Consider the following 19,409-nt stretch of genomic DNA (forward strand, 5'->3'; position numbering starts at 1 on the left):
TATTCACTGCAGAGGCTGTACACATTTAAGGTGTTCATTTAAAGATTTTTGCTTGCCTTTGAGGAAACATGAACTTTTCCAGCAATTCCCACCGAAAGTATCCCAGAGTCGCTGCTGCAAGTTGTGATACGGTGCCCTCTTATATGCTTTGAAGTTTAAAGTTACCACCGAAACACTTAATTTAGCTCTTTACCAAAGAAAAAAAAAAAAAAACAAAAAACAAAACAAAAAAAACCCGCAACCAAAAAAAGCAAACCCTGTATTTTGCCTCTTACCGACCGCAGAGTATCTTTGCTTAAACGCTGCCCTTTCCCGCGCCCGCGCCGAGGTCAGCAGCCTCAGGGCTGAGCCAACAGCTCTCCCGAAGGACAGAGCAGGGCCCGGGGCCTTGCCCCCGCAGTGCCGGCAGGCCCCGGGCTGAAGGGCGCCCCCGGGGCCGCGGACCCCACAGCAGAGCAGCGGAGGAAGGAGGTAGGGAGGGCCGGGCCGCGCCGCGCCGCCGTTGCCCTGTTTGTGCGTTCCCTTGGTTACCGGCGCGCTGGTGACCTCACTTCCGGCGCGCCGGCCCCGGCCGGAAGCGGTGGCGGAGATGGAGGCGTTGTGGGTGCTGCTGGACGAGGTGGCCCTGGAGGGGCTGGACGGTATCACGCTGAGTGCGCTGTGGCACCGCCTGGGCGCCCGCTGGCCTCCCTTCCCGCTGCCGCTGGAGCCCGCCACGCAGCAGCTCCTCTGGGCCGCGCTCAGCGCCCAGCCCGACGTCAGCTTCTACCTGCTGCCCCGGGCGCGCCCGCCGCTCCGCCTGCACGACCGGTGAGGGCAGCTCCGCCGGGCCGGGCCAGAGCCTCCCGTGGGGCTTGGGAGGGGCTGGCGCCTCCGCTGGGGGCAGCTGAGGGCTCTCTAGCCGCCCCGGGGCTGCCCCCGCCGCCCCTGCCCCGCCTGTAGGGCCGCTGGGGTTTGCCCCAGGCTGGCTGGCGGCGGGCAGGGCCCAGCGGGGCCGGAGGCCTCTGCAGGTGTCCTGGTGGGGCTGCAGCACTGTTGACCACGAGCATACAAGCAGAACTTATATATCCCCGTTCGTCGGGGTGGATGTATCTGTATTTTCTGTAAACTAGTGTGCGTATATGTTGCCTTTATTCCCACCACTTCAACATCCTTGAATATTTGAAGATCAAATAACGTATTCACTGCCTCCTGCCTCACACGCTGCACATTGATAAGGCTTGGTCGGTCTCAGGAGTGCAGCTCTGCTCTTTTGCGTTTTTTCTAGTTTTGAGGTTTCAAAATAATTTAGTTTTTCCAAGGTATTTCATAGAGTTATCAGTATTGTTTGTGGCAATCTTATATTTCAGTTCCACATTCCCCTTGCTCGGTTAAATGTTGGCTCTCTGCTTCTGTTTCAGATATGAAGAAATAGACCTTGAAACAGGAATACTGGAAACCAAAAGAGATCCAATTCCTTCAAATGATATTTATCCTGTCCACATGATTTTGGATAATAAAGATGGCATACAAGGTTCCTGCCAGTATTTTAAAGAGAGAGTAGATATCACTGATCAGATAAGGAGAAAGGATTTGCAGCCATGTTATACTTATACAGAAGCTGTTGAAAAGTGAGTGAAATCCTTATATTGGGCATTAGAAGATTTTTAACTTATGTTTTAAAATTTAGTTCTCTTTGCAGATTATATCAAGAATGGTGTTTCTGAGGGGAAAGTGGTTGATCTCTCTGCTTTCATGGAACTAATAATAATTTATTACTTGCCCTTGTTTCTTAGGTGGGGAGAGAAACTTGTCATTGTTGCCTCCCAAGACCAGCGTTACAGAGCTTTAATAGGCTGGGACGGGGACCCTGACTTAAAACTGCCTGACTTCTCCTACTGTATATTGGAGCGCTTAGGTCGTGCTAGGTGGCAAGGAGAGCTTCAGAGGGACCTTCACAGTGGGGCTTTCAAGTAAGTTTATGTCTTGCTATATGAATTAAATCAAAGCTAATAAGTTTCCACTGGTTATTTATAAATTTCTTTCCACTTAAGAATTTCTGTGTGTTGATTTAAACTCCTGTCTATATTGGTAGTGTCTCATCCTTACTACCATGAGCACTTGGTTCTTTGAGCCCGTATTGCTGGCAGTGTACTGTTCTCTTCCTTATAATAATTATAATTATTCCTTATAATAATTAGAATTTATATATTTTATATGTAAAAGTTCCTATGCCTATAGATATCTTTCCGTCTTTCCTTTAGAGTGGATGCTGGAAAAATTCATTATCACCGAAGAGTATTGGACAGAAATGGTCTCATAACAATGCAGTCCCATGTCATAAGGCTACCAAGTGGAGGACAGCAACACTCAATTCTTCTACTTCTGACTCGCTTTCATGTTGATAGGTATGTGCCACTCAGGCATTTCAAAATCTCCTGGGTAGACTGGGACCATTTACTCTGATGAAAGATTGCTCTGTTGTCACAGAACTATCAAAGTTTCCTGGTAATGACCCTTGTCCATTGCTTTATTAACTCCTCTTCTGAATGCTGGATAGTTTAAAACTTACTTGTCTGGGAGCTGTAAACAATAAGGTATTCTAGTGTCTGTCACCTGCCTACGTAAGTCTAACTCCTCTTGTTGTAGCCCTAATCATTGTGTTTATTTTGAGTGTTCTCACTTCAAACACATTTCTAATAGATTTTTTTTGTCTTCCTATCTTGTTTATGATTAGAATATGTACTTCTGTGGATTGCCAATGAAGTAGCAGCCTGGGGTTAGTCACTGTTCCCTCAGTTGGGTTCTCTTCTTAGTGACAAATTCTCTCATGTGCTATTCACAGAGGGAAAAGAAACTGTAATTCCTAAAACAATCTGAGAGCACTTCCTCTAGTGACTGACATTTTGTAAAGGTACAACTCATGTTTATAAAGTTATATGCGTGCTTATGTGTAAAATGTTTTCCTTCTCTTGGTTAGGAGGAGCAAATACGATATTCTGATGGAGAAGCTCTCAAGTATGCTAAGTGCTCGTTCAAACCAGATGGAAACATTAGGAAACTTGAGGGAAGAATTGGTGAGTTCCATTACTCTTTCAAATTCTCACTCATGAGGAACATAGATGATTAGTGTCAAAGGCAGTCATTCATACTGCCTGGGGTTTTTTAAAGTTGCACAGAATTTGGGGGTAGGATATTCTAATAGAGGATCTTAAAAACCTACTAGATCAAGTTACTGTTGCTGTTTAATAAGGAAGGAGTTCTGTTTGATCCACAGTTTCAGAAAAGTTTTCTCAGTGGATCTCATCACGCAATTTTTACTTGCTCAGTGCTGCTGCTTGTTTGGATGGTAGAGTTGGAGGGATAGAAAACACTCCAGAAGCATTTCACACTCTGCCTGTGTCTGCCATAGTAGGCTTTTATGATCCCTCTTTGACATCCTACCCCAAAATACTGCCTTTTAAGAACAGGCAGTATGAATGTCTTTGGTACTAATCACCTACAGGTGAAACTTTTGGGCTACAGTGGCTTTTGTGATTTCTCTTTTCATTAGGGTCTTTGTGAGAGAACTTTCAAACGTCTGTATCAATATATGATGAATGCTGGCCTAGCTAAGGTAATATCCATCCCATTACAAGATATACACCCCAATGGAGGACCCTACAAGACAAAGAAAGGTAACTAGAACCATATTTTTGCTTTCTTTTTGTGTAATGACATCAATGCTATTTTATCTGTAAGCTTCAAAACTTAAATCACAAGATGCCTAAGTGAAAATCTGTATGCAGTTATGTGAAGAAATATGCTAATTCAAGTGGGCTGCAGTGTTCTAGCTTTATTAAGCATGTGTTTCAGGGTTTTTAGAAATGGATGCAGGCAAGTTTGTTGTATATCAGTGTAAGCTGTTTGAGTGGATTGAGGCTCCTAATAATACTACACGAGGCGATACAGAGTGGGGACAAAGAGCAGTCTGCTGACCTTTCAGGTTCAAGTTGAATGACAAGTCAATACACTTGAAAAAAACATATAAAAAGTTTCATAAAACAAAAAAAAACATTACAAAATAAGCTAAAGAAACAGACCATCTTAGTTAGGGCTTTTGCTAAATTATGACTTTTGCTGGAAGTCATGAGAATACAAAGTTTCATTTCAGATTATGAAAGTAAGCTTCTCCAGCACTACCGTGAAATTCTTGGAAGTAAGCAAGATAGTCAACAACTACTATTCAAAAAAGCTGTAGTCTGCTGAGGGACATGCATAACCAGCTCTAAATTCAAATTTAATGGGTTTGCAAGAACTGTTGATAACTTCCAAACATGTAGTGGAAAGACAAAGAAGAGTAGAACTCCATGAAGAAAGGGAACGAAAGAAAGGAACTTCTCTCAGAAGAAGATGCAGATAAAACTTGCATGGGGAAAATATTACAAGAAGTAATAACAGAAGGTATGAGGAGGGATGGTATCGCCAATGGAATTAATGCAATTGCTTAAGGAATCCTAAGCCAAATCTTTTATCACAGAAAATCCTAAGAGGCAGGTTTGCAATGGTTAAAAAGAAAGTCATTCTAAAGGATGAACAGTGTGTTTTTCAGAGATGTAGCGAACTGTTTGTGAAAAAATAAAAAATAAAACAACTAAATCTGATATGATCTAAACATTACAAATGACATCGTCTTTGCAAGTAGGAGTGATCATGAAGAAGTAAAGGAGCCAATAAAAACATGACAACTTCAAGAAGGCAAAAGTGAATGCCAGCTACATGGAGTTGGATTAAGGCCCTTGATAAGAACAAATTCCTTCAGTCTTTTAAGTCTGAGGGAAGGAAATCTCTCTGTCGGGAAATTGTATCATGAACAAAGAAAAGCAATGGCCAAAAGTAGGTACAGCATCTAGCGCGGTTCAGAGAGAAATCTCCCACATTGCACTGAATAAATAAGGGAGTGATTGAACGAGTTCATTTGTCATGAAATATACAGGTCTGCCTCCTTCCCATAAGAATATCAGAGGGAGTTTTATGCAGGAGAATTCTTTGAAGTTCACAGTTTCAAGAAGGCAGTGGAGATCCTCAAAAAATATTCTAGAATAGATCAGTATACAATAAAACATATGGGGAAAATGATCATCAAATTTTTACAAAATATGTATTGTACATAGTTAATGTATTTCTGGTTTGAGCAAGTGTTTCAACATACAGTGGCTTGTATGGCAGGGATAGCTTTAGTCACACCACTTGGCATTGGCGTTGACGAAAACCTAGATTCTGTCTTACGCTGGCTTTGAGTAGATTGCACCAGTTACATTTGTTTATACTTCCTCATACTGACTTAAGTCTCAGAGGCATTCTAATGAGCTGAAGACACTTGTAAATAAAGCCCGAGAGACTAGATAGTATTCCTGAAATGTAGAGTTTATAAACAGCAGTAAAAACATCTTAACTTCCAATTGAAGTATTTACTTAGAAGACAAGAAAATACAAGTCCATTTAGAAACTTGGTGGCAACTACAAGGCAGTTGTTGTTTCATGTTTTGTCAGATTGGCACAATGGCAGCTGCATTTACTACTTAAATTTAACATGAAAAATGCCACTTGATGAATCTTTCACTTGTATGATAATTCCATCTTACAGACATAAAAGCTGAAAATCTACAAAAATGCATTAAAAAACACTAGGTATTAAACTAGGATAAATTAATAATAGCTGATTTTCATCAGAGATCAAGATAGTTTAATCTCTGGAGTTACACAGGAAAGCAGATACAAATATGTGGGACATGCTGAAGATGAAGCCAGAGCATCTGCTATTGGAAGCATATTAGGCAGCAGGAGCTAAAGTAAAAGGAACTGGTTGGTTGGTTGGTTTCTTTGTTTTTTCCCCCAAATACTGCTTCAAGTGAAAACTAACAGGGTGAAGAAATACAGAGGATGTGATAACAACGCATGCAGCCCTACCATAATGTCAGCACTTAATTACTATCCTAAGCAGTATCCTAGGATACTGCCAAGGAAAAAAGGATTCAGATTGAGGAAAAATAATGGAATCATCTGGCCTAGAGCTCCGTCTCATGGTTAAGTTGCTGTGGATTAACTTCATGTCAGCTAGGCTTTGGTAACTGATTGTATATACACATAAGATAAAACTCATCAGCTGAAACCGTAGTGATTTCAGCTAAAGCTTTCACCTGGCATTTTTCACAGCAGGGCTGTACCAGAGGAGTAGAGATGGCTGTAGATGTTCCCACCACAGCTGCAGGATGAATTAGCTACTTCTGCCCTAACTGCTGAATCACTGCAACTTGATAAGCTGGCAGTGTACAGTAACCTAGTTCTAGTTTACCACTGGTCTCTTAAATTGTTCAGCAGGAGCTAGATGATACTGGTGATGGTAGGTCATCTTTACAGCAGGGAGCAGGATTACTAGAGCTCTCCTGAAGTCGTATGTCCCTACTTTACCCTTCTGGGATCTCATAGAAAAGTAGGTGGAGAGTTACTACAGCACAGCCAGTGCCCAGTAACATGTTAAGACATGGAATTCAATCATGTATGTGACTGGTGGGTGGCAGTGTGTTCTGTCCTTGTATATAACAACTTCAGATATTGTATCTCCGTTTTCATTGCGCATAATTATAGTACACAATACATGTTAACAAACCTAGCCATTCCCTAGCTGCAGAGAGTAGGTGAGGACAGATTTTGACATTCAGATACAGGGAAAACTGTTGCAAACCTTTCCTAGAAATAAACGTTTGGTTTTGCTCGTTTGTTCCCCATTTTGCATCCCTACTTGTTCATGCTGCTGAAAGAAATAAAATGGTTTAAACAAGTGCACGCACTCTACGTTTTGTTAAGAGTTGTTACTAACGTTCATGTTCACAGGTACTGATGTGATGGTCCGTTGCCTTAAATTACTAAAGGAATTTCGGAAGAAAATGGAAGACTATCATGATGATGATGAAGAAGAGATCATCACAAAAGCTGTTCAGCCCGTGGATATTGTTTGTGAAAGGGATATGCTCACCCAGGCTTATGAGCTAAGTAGGTCATATAGTAAGACATCCTAAGATGTTTTTCCCATTGCCTTCTTACTGCTTTTATATGTAAAAGAAAGGTATATATTGTGGGAGGGGGTTTAAGTTTTGATTGCTTTTTATGTATCAAAGTGTTAATTTTTCATGAAAATGTTCATATTAGACTGGAGCTATAGGTGCTGTCACCTGTTAGCCCTCCCTGGAAGCTTATGAACTAATCAGTACCACCCAAATAAAACAGCATGGTAGAACGAGGATGTTGTGGTGGGATGAGAAAAGATGATAAGGAAAACGGTGTTCTTTCTTCTATCTCTTTTCCTTTCGTGATAGAGAAATTAATATCTAACTGTGGAAAGCTGGTGGGAGAAATTGACTCTTGCTTTTAATCTGAAGCTGTCACTTTCAAACCTCATTCTGCTGGGTCACTGCTTCGCATAAAATTGTGTTTCATGACATTATTTGACTGAATGTTTTATAAATCTGTGAAAATGTCATTAGTTACTGGGGAATTAAATTTTATATTCAGAGCAAATATGAATGTATATGTAATTTGGTCAGATTATTTCCCTGAAATATTTTTTGGTTTTCCTTTCTGAAACAGTTGAAAGTAGGGGAACCAAAGGTATTTCTCAGGCAGAAATTCGCTTGGCTATGAATGTGGGGAAGCTAGAAGCAAGGATGCTCTGTCGTCTTCTGGAAAGGTACAAAGTTGTCAAGGTAAGATTAAAATAATTTAGATACTTATGGAAACTGGAGATGCAATTGTGGTTAGTGTGGTAATATGTTGTAACATTGTTCACCTCAAATGATAGAAACAGTGTGATTTGAGAACTGACAGTGAAAGAATCCTGGTAAGACTGAAAAGAGTATGACTTTGAAGAAAATGTATATAAGACAAGTATTCAAAAAATATAAAGATTTTAACCTGCTGTATTCTGAGGACTAATCCTAGTTGTTGGAATGTAACATATCCACTCTTGTAGGGTACCTTTTCTTTATTGTTTCCTGGCTGGCTGCCTTGACATTTAATAGTTCACTAACCCAGATACAGGGGTATTTTACATTGGTTTGTGACTGGATGCTTAAGTAATAAAGATTGTGGAGAGAAATGCACACTGCCCCATTTTTTTTGTCTCTGTGGAGTGCACGTTCTGGTGATGCACACCAGCTGGTGGAATTCTGCCAGGCACTGTTTCGCAGCATTCCAGAGAAACACTGTTCTGAGCACCATGATGCAGGTCTGCCCTCCAAAAAGAGACAGGGCAGAGAAACTGGCCTCGGCCCTGCTTCGCCTGGCTGCGACAACTTGTCTGAGTCATTCACTGTAATCAGTGGTAACCCAAGCGGCCTGGAAGCTGGTACTTTATGGAGATGAACATAAATGTCTCTCCACTCAAACCAGCCACTCTGCTTAATTTTTGACTGTAAGGCAACTTCTATTTTGCAAGATCCTTTACTAAAGAATCTATTCAGAGATCCTCTGTTGAAAATTATCAATCTACTGCCAGTAAGTTCTAGAAGAAAACAGTTACTTCTGTGGAGGCTATGGTGATTAAACTCCTTATTTCCAAATACTTCAATATTTTTTCATTTCAACAAGACAAATTCAGCTGTCATTTCTTGCATGTACCCATCTGCCCCTTTTCGCAAAGGCATGATAATTGACATCTTCCCAATAGAGAATTTTTTTACTAAGATCTTGTCATTTGGTAAAAAGTTCTGTAGAATTAAAAAGAAACAAACTATACGAACCACTGGAGTATCTAAACATACTTTCTCCTAAGTCAACTGTGAAAATGAAATCTTCCCTTATTGATAGACTAAGTGTTTGAGTTTCTGGATGCTTGAAAGCTCCTGTTGTAGTAGATGGGGCAACAGCAGTTCCAGTTAAGTCTGATTCACTCTGGTGACTTCTGTGTTGTAGTTATTTCAAAGGAAGAATTTTCTGAAAAAAATTTATTTCCAGCCTGAATAAGTATAGTTTGTTCTTTCTTAAGCTTTTCTACATCCCATATACTGTAGGTGTTTCATTCTAGTATGCAGGTAATGCAGGTTTGTTTATTTTTCATTTATTTTCATTAATTTTCAAAAAATTCTTTTTATTTCTGTATGTTAAGGTTGATGAACATTTTTATTTAGAAAAAAGGCAGAATAACATGGGATCTTTTGGTGTGAGGGGAGAACAGTTAAAAAATTTTCCCACTGCTGTTGCTGGAGAACACTGCAAGAATGGAGAAATAAGGTGGTAAAATAACATTCCAACTATTTCCTTAGGGTTTTATGGAGGATGAAGGTCGGCAAAGAACAACAAAGTATATTTCATACATTTTTGCAGAGGAGAGTGATTTAAACCGTCAGTTTGAGAGAGAGAAGGCTAGGAGTGAGCAGTTAGCTACGGTTACTTTGGCATTGGTGCCAGAAGGTTCCCCACCTGTGGAGGATGCGTCTCCTGGAGAAGATGATACTTTGGTCTCAGAGTCTGACAATGAAGAAGAAGGGAAGGATGGCAAGAAGAGAGGAAAAGGTCAGAAGGCCAATTCTGATTCTTCGTTGAAATTAAGCTTCCAAGTTGACACCCATCAGTCGACAGCAGCTAAAGGTAGATCATAATTTTGAAATTTAGAGAGAACCCTACCTTGTCCTTATGGATACTTTGATTAAAGCAAAAATAATATGCTATTAGCTTTCATTAAAGTTTTTGGTCAGATATTAATTTTTACCTCTATTTGATTATTTCCATGCGTTTTTGATGTTCTCTTTTTCCCAAAATTCTTATGTTTTGGAATACTGTAAGCGTGGTAATCTCTGGAGATTCTCAGAGCTGAAGGTTGCTCTGGTGTCTGTATGCCAAGTAGTGGTTATCACTAATCACCGAGAAGGTAATCTGCTTCTCCTTACCTCTGTGTCGTTTCTCCCCTTATTTTCCATGCAAATGAAATGGGTTTGCACACCATGCTCCTTGGATATTCAGTAATTTTTCTGGTGGTTTGAAGGGCTGAAATAATGCTGCAGAGGGTCAGACAAATTCTAAAACTGTTGCAAGGAAGGAGGCAGGACCATGTGGCTGAAAACCAGCATAGTGGTGAGATTGTGGTAGCTAGCAGTCAAGTTGGCTTAAGCTGCTGAGAGAAACAGTATCCTTGGGTAATTTTTATGACTGCCTTGAATGTTCTGTAATGAACTGACAAGGTATGTGTCATGGGCTCTGTTTTTCAAAATAACTTACAGTTCAGGCTGTGCCCATTAGAGCGCACCATCTTGGCAGAGAGCTTTAGCTTTTCAAGTCCTTGAAGATTTCAGAAGGGATTTGAAAGCACATGGTCTTGTATTTCCTCCACACTAAGGAAAAAGATGGGCTGTGCCTCTCATTAAAACACATAATTTCGTTTCCATGGGATGTTTAAATGTCATCTTAGGTGTGGGAAGTAGCACAGGAACTGACAGCCGAGCCAGTTAACTTATTTATTTAATTTTAACATATAAAAATTCTTCCCCTTTTAGCAGTGGGTTTTTTTCAGATGAAAATGTCTGGTATCGAGCCTTAGAGTCTGTGCAAAATATGTTCCTGTACTGTTTGAACTTTCAAGTGGGACGAGTATATGCAGAGTAATACTGACTCCTTAGCTGAGACCAGATAAGGTGGTAGTTACTTTCAAGCAGCCATAGGCTTGGGATGACTTGACCCACAGCCTTACTCACCCAAGCACATTGTAATAAAAATGCCTTGTCCCCTGAAGCTAATTGCTTCATCTTTTACCTACCAGCCTTATGGGGACATTATTTTCAAGAGCATATGGTGGTTTAATTTTTATTTGATTTATTTGAACTACTGAACATTCCTACAACTTCTCTGAAAGTCCAAGGGAAGAGAGAACAGATCTCCATTCTGTATGTATATTATCTTCAGGATAATACTAAATCTTTGTTCTCATTTTGCTTTGTGAGAAAAGCCAGGTTTCCAGCAGAACTTGAGTCTTTCTGACTGAAACCTTCCTTCCTTCAGACAGCATTTTCTGGATAAGCTAATCTGGACCTTCATGGTCTTCTAAGTCTGCCCATGGAGAGAATTATTTGATGGCAGAGAGTTCACTTTGTTTTTTTAACTTTACTTTTAGAGGCTGAATGCGATCATTCATGGTCAAACCACTGCTTCCAGCAGGGTAGGAGAATATGTGAAAAATGTAGCAGAATGCTTTTGAGTACAGTTATCTGGCTGAATGGGGGAGTACCTTTTACAGAGAGAGAAGCTGAACACTTACAGGAAGCCAAAAGCAGAATAATTACAAAGCTGTTTGCTCTTTAAACCAGTCTCAAAACCAACAGCTGTGAAGTCTCAGGGGAAGAAGCTGCCTTCCCCTCAAATTCTTGAAGAGCCTGATGAGCTTTCAGACAACATTCCAGGGGAGAATTCTACTTTGGAAACTCTAATGCAGGAGTCCAGTCTTTCCACCTGTGCTCATTCCCCTGGTGAAGATGGGGATGGGGATGTGGCTGTGGTGGAGGAGGTCAGACTTGAAGACCCTAAGGTAAGATCACATGTCTTAACATTTTCTTGTTGGTACAGTTGTTTGAGCTAAGCTATGTGTTTACACAGCAAGGCTTTGAACTCTAGTTTTTGTGTTCATTTATGGGATTGGTTTGCTTTTTTAAATTTAATTTCAAAATACATTCATATTTTGGCTGCATTGTAGTTCTAAGTGAAAATTATTCCAGGCAATAGGCAGGTAGATCTTCAAAATATAGTTCTGGGTTAGTTTCCTGGTGCTCTCCACATTCCCTGTGTTGACTTAATACATGTCATCACTTAATGTCTGTCTGTGCACCCAAGTGCTGCATATCATCTGGTCTGCCTCCCTGCCTGTGAAGGGGCGGTAAAAGATAATTCTTGACTGACTAGTTTGTTACAAATAAACACATCAAAACTCTGAATTCCTCAGATGCTACTGTGTGAGGAACCAACATCAGGCTGAAGACATTGAATAGTTCATGTAAAATTTTTGTTTTGTCCATACTGTGCACTAGAAGACATGTGGCCAAAAGAAGGAAAAGCGTTCCAAAGCTACAGCAGTGGAGAGATCTCATGAAACGTACAGGCTGCTGAAGCGCCGCAATCTCATTGTGGAAGCTGTTCGAAATCTCCGGCTAATTGAAAGCTTGTTCACGTGAGTCAGTCTGAAAACAGTCTGGTGGGGCCTGATGCATTTTGGTAGCAGAAGCACTACTTGAGTGAGCAGTCTGTGTGCTCATTCCGTTGTTGGCTTTTCTTGTCCCTGATGGCACTATACCCTATAATGTTGGAGAGGATGGCATACAGAAGGTGTGGAGGGTTGCAGTTCTACTGAATCTTGACAATCTGTCAGCTGTTTGGAAGTATCTGCAGAGAATTGTTAATTACACAAGTGAATTTTATACAGTATGTGTCCCATAAATAGAGACCAGAGAACTTTTTTTTTTTCTCTCTGTTTGCAGTAGGCCACAGTGCTTGGGGCCACATAGTAAGATATAACACTTCCCTGCTTGAGGATTCTTTCATCTGCATAAGTTTCATTTCTGCATGGTTTCAAAAGTTGTTTGTGTGTTACTCCATCATGGACTGTAGAGACTCATGACTTCATGTCAGTCAGTCATCATTGGTCACTAGGATTCTAGCAGAGTCCTGGAAGTTCACTTTTCTTTGCGGTTTTATGTGTAATGGTTATATGTTTTCTCCTGACTTGCCTTGTCTGGGCTAAAGACACTTCCCTGAACGTTGTGATGCCTTTCAACCTTTTAAGATTCGCCTCCAAAGAGAAACTGAAATTTTGGTGCTCTTCTGGAGTCCCAGCTTCCAAATTGGCAGGACTCTGTTGTCACAAATAGAATTGCACCATCCATCTTCTGTATCAGCACATAAGATCCGGGCATTTCAATACACACAGGGCTGCCTGCTATTGGAATTTAGTAAGAAATCATGGCCTTATTCTCCCCTGGGTGTGACAATTTTGAAACCTGCTGTCACCTGGTTCAGTTGCATAGTGGTGTAAAATTAGAGCCTCGTCTTCTCTGGCACCAGCCTCATCGCTGATTGACCAGGTCATATCCAAGTGGAGGCTCAGAAGGTATTTCAGGTCTCTGCTGTTCCCTTCAGTGCCACCAGTGGGTAGCTCACAGGTTCCCTCAGCACTGGTGAAAGTTCTGCCCCTCCCCAATCTCTGCCAAGAAAACCTGCTGTCACTCCAATAATTTTAGTTACCAGGATGTGGTAGTCTTTTGAAAAAGTTGAAGTCCGCATTCCCTTAGTACCCTTCCATATCTTTTTCAGAATTGAGTCTCTGGGATTGAAAGAGTCAGAAGTAGGCCCTGAGGCATTTGTGACAAGGTGCATGAAAACAGGCATTAGGAGAATAGGGTGTGAGCACGCTCCTGCAGACTGCCACAAGGGAAGAAGTGAGCTGGCTTCAAGTGATGGGATATCTGTATCTGTATTGTGAATGTGTGTGTCGTTTCTGAGCTTAGAATGCCACTAAACAATTTCTGCCTTGAGGGGAACTCACAAGTGGAAATATAAACTGTATATGTGTAATCACAACTTAAAAAAGCTGTAGGTTACCCTGACCTTAGGAAGGCTGGATTTGGAACTGCACTATAACCATACACAGAGAAATCAGGCATTGAGAATTTGCTGTTATCAGAACAGCAGCCCTCACCTGAAAAGGAAAAGCTTGATTACAAAGAAAATACAGCTGAAATGTAAAGCTAAGTTACTGGTTGTCTACAGCAAAAGGGAAAATGAGCAGTAATTGCTAGAAGCAGGGGAATACCTATTTACCCTACATCCTCTTAACAAACTTCTTAGGCAGTTTGGAGCATTGCTGGACTTAAAATGCAAGGTATATTTTGCATCTTTTAGACTTCAGAAGATGGTCATGGATCAAGAGAAGCAAGAAGGTGTCTCCACTAAATGCTGCAAAAAGTCTATCATACGACTGGTACAGAAGCTTGCGCGAGAAGGACTCCTCAGACTCTATCGTACTACAGTCATTCAAGATGGTATAAGTAAAAAGGTGACTTTACAAACCCTGGCAGCAGAAGCAGCTTTTCTCACAACCTTCTAATCTATCAGAAGGTTTTGCACCTTTTTACTGAAATACATGGGTGATTTCATTTTTTGTAGCAGAACCCACAGTCAAGCTGCCTAGAAGCTGCATGTCCCAAACTAAGCTACTGTGAAAACCAGATTAGTGCTTTTAATTATTGTGCTGCAGATAATTGTGAGACGAAGGAATAGTCTAGAGATCAAAGTCTCCGAATCTCTCTTCTGAGAGGTTCAGCTGCTTATCAGTTATGCAACGCATGGTTCTCTCTCTGCACTGTCAGGCTGCAACACAATTCTGTTTAATCCCCTTTGGAAAGCCAAGAGTATATGAGAAATCATAAGTTAGCTTCTGAGTTGAAATTTGTAGAACATGATCTGTTTTTTCCAAAAACAAAAATCCATTGTTATTGAGGTTTATGAAAATAGCATGTTTGTAGTTGTAAAGCTGAGACTTCTTATTGTAACTGTAGTGTGAAGTGCTCACAAGCGGGGAGAAAATCTACTGAAAATTGGCTGCTGCACAATTACTGTAGAGCATATGTGAAATCTTACTAATCTGAATTTTGTGTGTACTTTAAACAACAATATGTATTCATAGCCTTATGAGCTATGGCTTTTCATTTATCCCTTTCAGCCTGATACTTGTAAATTGAAGTGCTTGTTCCCCAAATGTTTCAGATTTTAAAAACCAAAAAAATGTGATGTTTCTAGAAATTATCTGAACTGTTTATTGTTACAGAGACCATACAGTCTGGCCTTCTGCTTGATACAAATTAGCAATGGGAGTTTTTCATCTGAAAGCGTTAATATTCTGTGATGTACTAAACCTTCATAGGATCAGTCCATTGTGGCTACTGTTAACTGTCTGTGAATCACTGATAATTTATGCACCTGATTAAGAGCCAATATCTTATAAATACCTTTTCTTTGTTTTCTGCTGCTCTGAACAGGTAGAGTTTGTTGTGCACCCTTCAGTGAGTCCTAATGATTCCCTGGTAAAAAGTGCCATCGAGCAGGTGCGTTTCCGAATCTCCAATTCAAGCACCGCAAACAGGCAAGTTGCAGCGGCGGTTTGGATGGCTTGTGGGAAACTTGGCTTTTCTAGTGCGTGCAAAAAATATGCAGAGGAAATAAACACAAAGTAAGCAAAAGAAAAGAAAAATCTTTTCTTTAGCAACAGAGAAATGGAAGCACAAAGATGAAGGAAGAGGCTGAATATCTCCTGAAGTCAGGAAAGAAGAGGAATTGAACTCTGCTTAATTTTTACCAAAGTGCTGTGTGGTTTTAATACAGGATTAAAGTTCCCCAGGCACCGACATCCCAGGACCACACTGAGGAAGAAAATGCAGGGCAAGAGGCAGCTCCTGATTGCGGAGAAACGCAAGAAAGCTCATGTAAAGCTGATAATAATAGTCGGGCAAGAAAAACTGATGAAAAAATGGGCGTAACACAGCTAAAAAACTATCACCCTGTTACAGGTACAGCTGCCTTTGGGTTTTTTGTCACCTTTCACTTTCTCATTCATTGTTAATGATCACTTCAGATGAGTGGGATTTTCTTTTACAGAGGAAAAATTGGGTTTACATTAAAGCATTCTCACAATCCAACATTTACTTGGCTGCCTTTTCTTTTTCTTTACAATTGTGAACTGGAGTATTTGTATGCACTACTACCTTTTAACTATTTGTAAGTTAATATTTGTAACTTAGATTTACTTACAGCTGCCTATCTTTCTTTCTGCTTTTCTTCACATCAGTTTTGCAGAGGTAGCTGTTTCTCCTGTTCTGACCCTCCTTTTATTTCTGTTTGGTACTAATCTTCCCTCACAGTTCCAGGACTTGGGCGTTCTCTTGGCTTTCTTCCTAAAATGCCCCGTTTAAGAATGGTCCACACGTTCCTCTGGTACTTAATTTATGGACACCCTTTAAATGGAACACAGCAAAAAGGAGGTAGTGATGGTGAGAAAAAGGGCAGCAAACAAGGGCTGGATGCGAATGCAGCTGTACTTGAAGCGCAACCAGATGGGACCTTGGAAATTATCACAACTGTGGTGAATCCCGAAATCTCTGCACAGGAGACTGAAGTAGAGTTGTCTAATCAAACAGGTGAGAAGTGGCACACCCTGACTTTCCTACAGACTTTGCCATGGTTCAACCTGAAAAAAAAGTAAAAGTCCACTTCAAAAAAGACTGAAAAATCAGCAGTTCAGATGATTTCCAGATTTCTAGGCTATGAACTGCCAAATGTGTTCTGCTTGAACACTCACTGTAAAACTATTAATGTAGCTATTAGGTTTGTCCTCTCTGAATCTAAGCCAGTGTTCTTGCTCCTAGTATATGTGGATGATGTGTCATGGATGCGCTATGTCCCTCCTCTGCCAGTTCACAGAGAGTTTGGATTTGGATGGGCTCTTGTTAGTGACATTCTTCTCTGCTTGCCTCTCTCACTTTTTGTCCAGATAGTGCAAGTCAGCTACAAGGTATGGTGCTTTTTTGGTTTACATTTGTTTTACTTTAAAGTCTGATGATATCAACTGTAGCTATAAGCAGTAAAAACGTTCTTTTAGTCTGTTTGAACAAAACGTGCTATTGGAGAGTAGACACTTTAGTTCTTGAGAGTCTTTTACAGAAAAGTTAGTTGCTTTTACAGCCACAATGAAAAAAAATGTATAGCCCTATAACACTGCAAATTCTTAAGCTAATATTTTGCAAAGAGCTTTTTATAATCTGAATGAATCTTCTGCCTCGTTGATTAACAAGAATAATGTTTAAGCATTTTACAAAAGCAGTAGCATTTGCTTAGAAAATATTACAGTGGACAGTTCTGGTAGCAAAGCTTAAGACTTTAAAGGCTAGTTATATTTTGCATTTTGATGAACTTCTAAAATAATTCTAGGTGGATGGTCTGGAAGATTTTTTAAATGATCCACTAAAAAAGCACACTCTGATCAGATTTCTTCCAAGGTCAGTCCGACAGCAGCTCCTCTACAAAAGGTAAGCAGACGAGTCAAAGTAAATGGCTTTAGGAAGGAAACAACAGTGGTTGACTGTTTTCTAAGTTATTTCCTGCTTGTGTCAAAGAGAACTTTGTTACTTAAGACAAGGATCATCAGTCTTCTAAGGATAGTGTGCCAAATTGTTTTTTTCTCTCCCAAATAGAAGGTAATAAGAAACTAATAAACAATATTCATGCATGCTGTCAGGCAGTGTTTGAGAGCTGGGAGGTTCTGTCCTTCATAACTCATCAGCAGGATGTTACTACCGTATAGAACACGCTCCTGACTGCTGCTGAATTCAGAATTTAATAGAGTCTAAATGTTGCTGTCCTTCATAAATCTTTCAGAAGATGCCACATTTCCCAGTTCTGCCTCTCACACTTACCATTCAGTTTCTACTCATGCTCTCAGTGGCACATCTGCCCCTGTTTGCCATTCTTCGTCTAGGAGATTTAAAAATTGAGATTGGACTGAAGACGGGAAGGGAGAGCAACAGTAAAGTGATTTGAATATGCAGAATCCACAGCACCACGTTAGTTTCCCCAGGGAAGTCATTGCTAACTGTATGGATTTGGATGGTTGGAGGCTTATACAATATTTTGCAAACCTGCAGATGTGTTGCTGGTGAGCGAATAGTGCTGAACACTCTCAGGTGTCAAGACTTGTGGTTAGTTCGGGTTTGCAGTTCCTAACCTATTAGTTGCTACATCTTAGTAACAGGGAAACTGGATTTATGGTTATTTTCGGAAATCTGCAGGCTCCATCTCATAGTTTTATGCAAAACAGTATGACATGTAACCAAGTTGTCTCTTTGCCCCTTCTGCCCGCCCCAAAGCACTATGACTTCTAACAGCCAAATTGGCTGCAGTATTTCTAAGCTGGTCAAATAATCTTTGAGAGCCCCAAAGAAAGCTCCTGCCAAAATATAATTCTCGTTTAGCTGCACAGAAAAACTTTGGTCTTAGTGAAGTTAAATTTGGGCAAAACTAAGTTTTTAGAAACTCTTTCTAAGAAACTAGGGCTTGCAGCAGTTTCCAGCAACTTCTAGATTTTTGCCATTTAAGTTGATGCGCAGCATGGGAAATGTTGCATTTCCTGCTCTGCCAAAGCTATAAACAACCAAAAGCAGTTTCTTGGCGCAGTAATTCTAAAAAACTTTAACTATAAAGATTGTTGCCCAGTTCTTCGTATGTACACATGTGAAGGCTTATTAGCCCATATTTAGCAGTCATGTTTTCTTAATCATGTTTTCTTTTCATTACACAAAATTGTCTGCGGATCTGCTGGTGTTCAGACCTTGTTTAATTCGTTTTTACATATGGTATTTCTGGCTAATTTTGTTCTTTGATTGCAAAATTTTAGTTAGTATTTGGCTAAAACACTGTTTGTGATTTGAGGAAAGGAAATTTTGAGCTTTGGGTTATTATATGTTTTCCATAGGCTGATAATTCAAACAAAAATACCACTTAAGAAATTCTGAAACTCATTATCTCAAAAAAGAGTGGTTTCCTGAAAACATGACGTTGCTGCATGAAAATGGCATGGTTTCTGGTATCATTTTTACTGTATTCATGAGTGCTAATTGTAATACTCCTCATGTTGCTGCAGGAGGTACATCTTTTCAGTGGTAGAAAACCTTCAAAGATTATGTTATATGGGACTGATACAGTTTGGCCCAACAGAGAAGTTTCAAGACAAAGACCAGGTAATTTAAAAAAAAAAAAAATTGCTGTTATTTTTCATGGGTTTTGTCCAGTGAAATAAATGCAAGATTTGGTGTTTGTAATTTCCTTTAATAATTAAATACTGATGTTTTAGATGTGTATGCAGACCTCCAGATCCAAGTGACATATTGCAAACTGTACAGATAATTTTTACCCCTTTCTCTGGAAAGATACTACTCAAATGTGTAATGCTGAACGCTGCACACAGTAGTGATCTAGGAGGTTCCAGGCCGGCAGCACTTTATGAAAAATGAGCATGTCACATTCTTTTCCATCAAGGCGTCAGGCATTGGATGTGTGGCACAGATCAGAGTAAAATAATGGCATTTGTACACATCTTCTTGTAAATAGAGAGCATGTGCAATGGAGAAAGCAGTCCCAACATACACTTTATGAGGGTAAGAAAGATAGTAAGGCCCCAACACACATCTATTCAAATGCTGAATGAGAATTTGTAGTCAATAGTTGCTCTCTGTGGAAACTTGGAACGTCCTGTGCACAAGGGGAAAAAGAAACTGTTCTAAATCTGGAAACGAAACTTCTGGATTGCTGGCAAGGGAAGTTTGGGAATACAGCGCTGTAGGGTGGGGATGGGTGTGTCTGCTAGCAGC

General features: G+C 40.3%; 2 protein-coding genes across 5 annotated transcripts in view; one reads left to right on the plus strand and one right to left on the minus strand.

Moving 5' to 3' along the window:
- The window catches only part of LOC121088031 (katanin interacting protein), a 65,921-nt gene extending 65,414 nt beyond the window's left edge, over positions 1-507 (minus strand). For all 3 annotated transcript variants that reach the window (XM_040593628.1, XM_040593629.1, XM_040593627.1), the window contains exon 1: positions 276-507. The gene's annotated coding sequence lies outside the window, so the exon portion shown is untranslated. The remainder of the gene's footprint in view (positions 1-275) is intronic.
- A 60-nt stretch (positions 508-567) lies between these two features.
- GTF3C1 (general transcription factor IIIC subunit 1) overlaps positions 568-19,409 on the plus strand; it is a 42,213-nt gene continuing 23,371 nt past the window's right edge. Inside the window, exons 1-18 of one of the 2 annotated variants that reach the window (XM_040593625.1) lie at positions 568-810; positions 1,401-1,610; positions 1,776-1,952; positions 2,244-2,387; positions 2,960-3,056; positions 3,533-3,656; positions 6,853-7,011; positions 7,606-7,721; positions 9,279-9,603; positions 11,313-11,530; positions 12,027-12,166; positions 13,894-14,047; positions 15,030-15,133; positions 15,373-15,557; positions 15,909-16,184; positions 16,413-16,558; positions 16,975-17,072; positions 18,683-18,779. In XM_040593625.1, the coding sequence (XP_040449559.1) occupies positions 590-810; positions 1,401-1,610; positions 1,776-1,952; positions 2,244-2,387; positions 2,960-3,056; positions 3,533-3,656; positions 6,853-7,011; positions 7,606-7,721; positions 9,279-9,603; positions 11,313-11,530; positions 12,027-12,166; positions 13,894-14,047; positions 15,030-15,133; positions 15,373-15,557; positions 15,909-16,184; positions 16,413-16,558; positions 16,975-17,072; positions 18,683-18,779 (2,991 nt within the window). In that variant the 5' untranslated portion in view covers positions 568-589. The remainder of the gene's footprint in view (positions 811-1,400; positions 1,611-1,775; positions 1,953-2,243; positions 2,388-2,959; positions 3,057-3,532; positions 3,657-6,852; positions 7,012-7,605; positions 7,722-9,278; positions 9,604-11,312; positions 11,531-12,026; positions 12,167-13,893; positions 14,048-15,029; positions 15,134-15,372; positions 15,558-15,908; positions 16,185-16,412; positions 16,559-16,974; positions 17,073-18,682; positions 18,780-19,409) is intronic. The other variant, XM_040593626.1, reaches the window with a different exon arrangement.

The sequence above is a fragment of the Falco naumanni genome, chromosome 4, assembly GCF_017639655.2.
Source record: "Falco naumanni isolate bFalNau1 chromosome 4, bFalNau1.pat, whole genome shotgun sequence".
Classification (NCBI taxonomy): Eukaryota; Metazoa; Chordata; class Aves; order Falconiformes; family Falconidae; genus Falco; species Falco naumanni.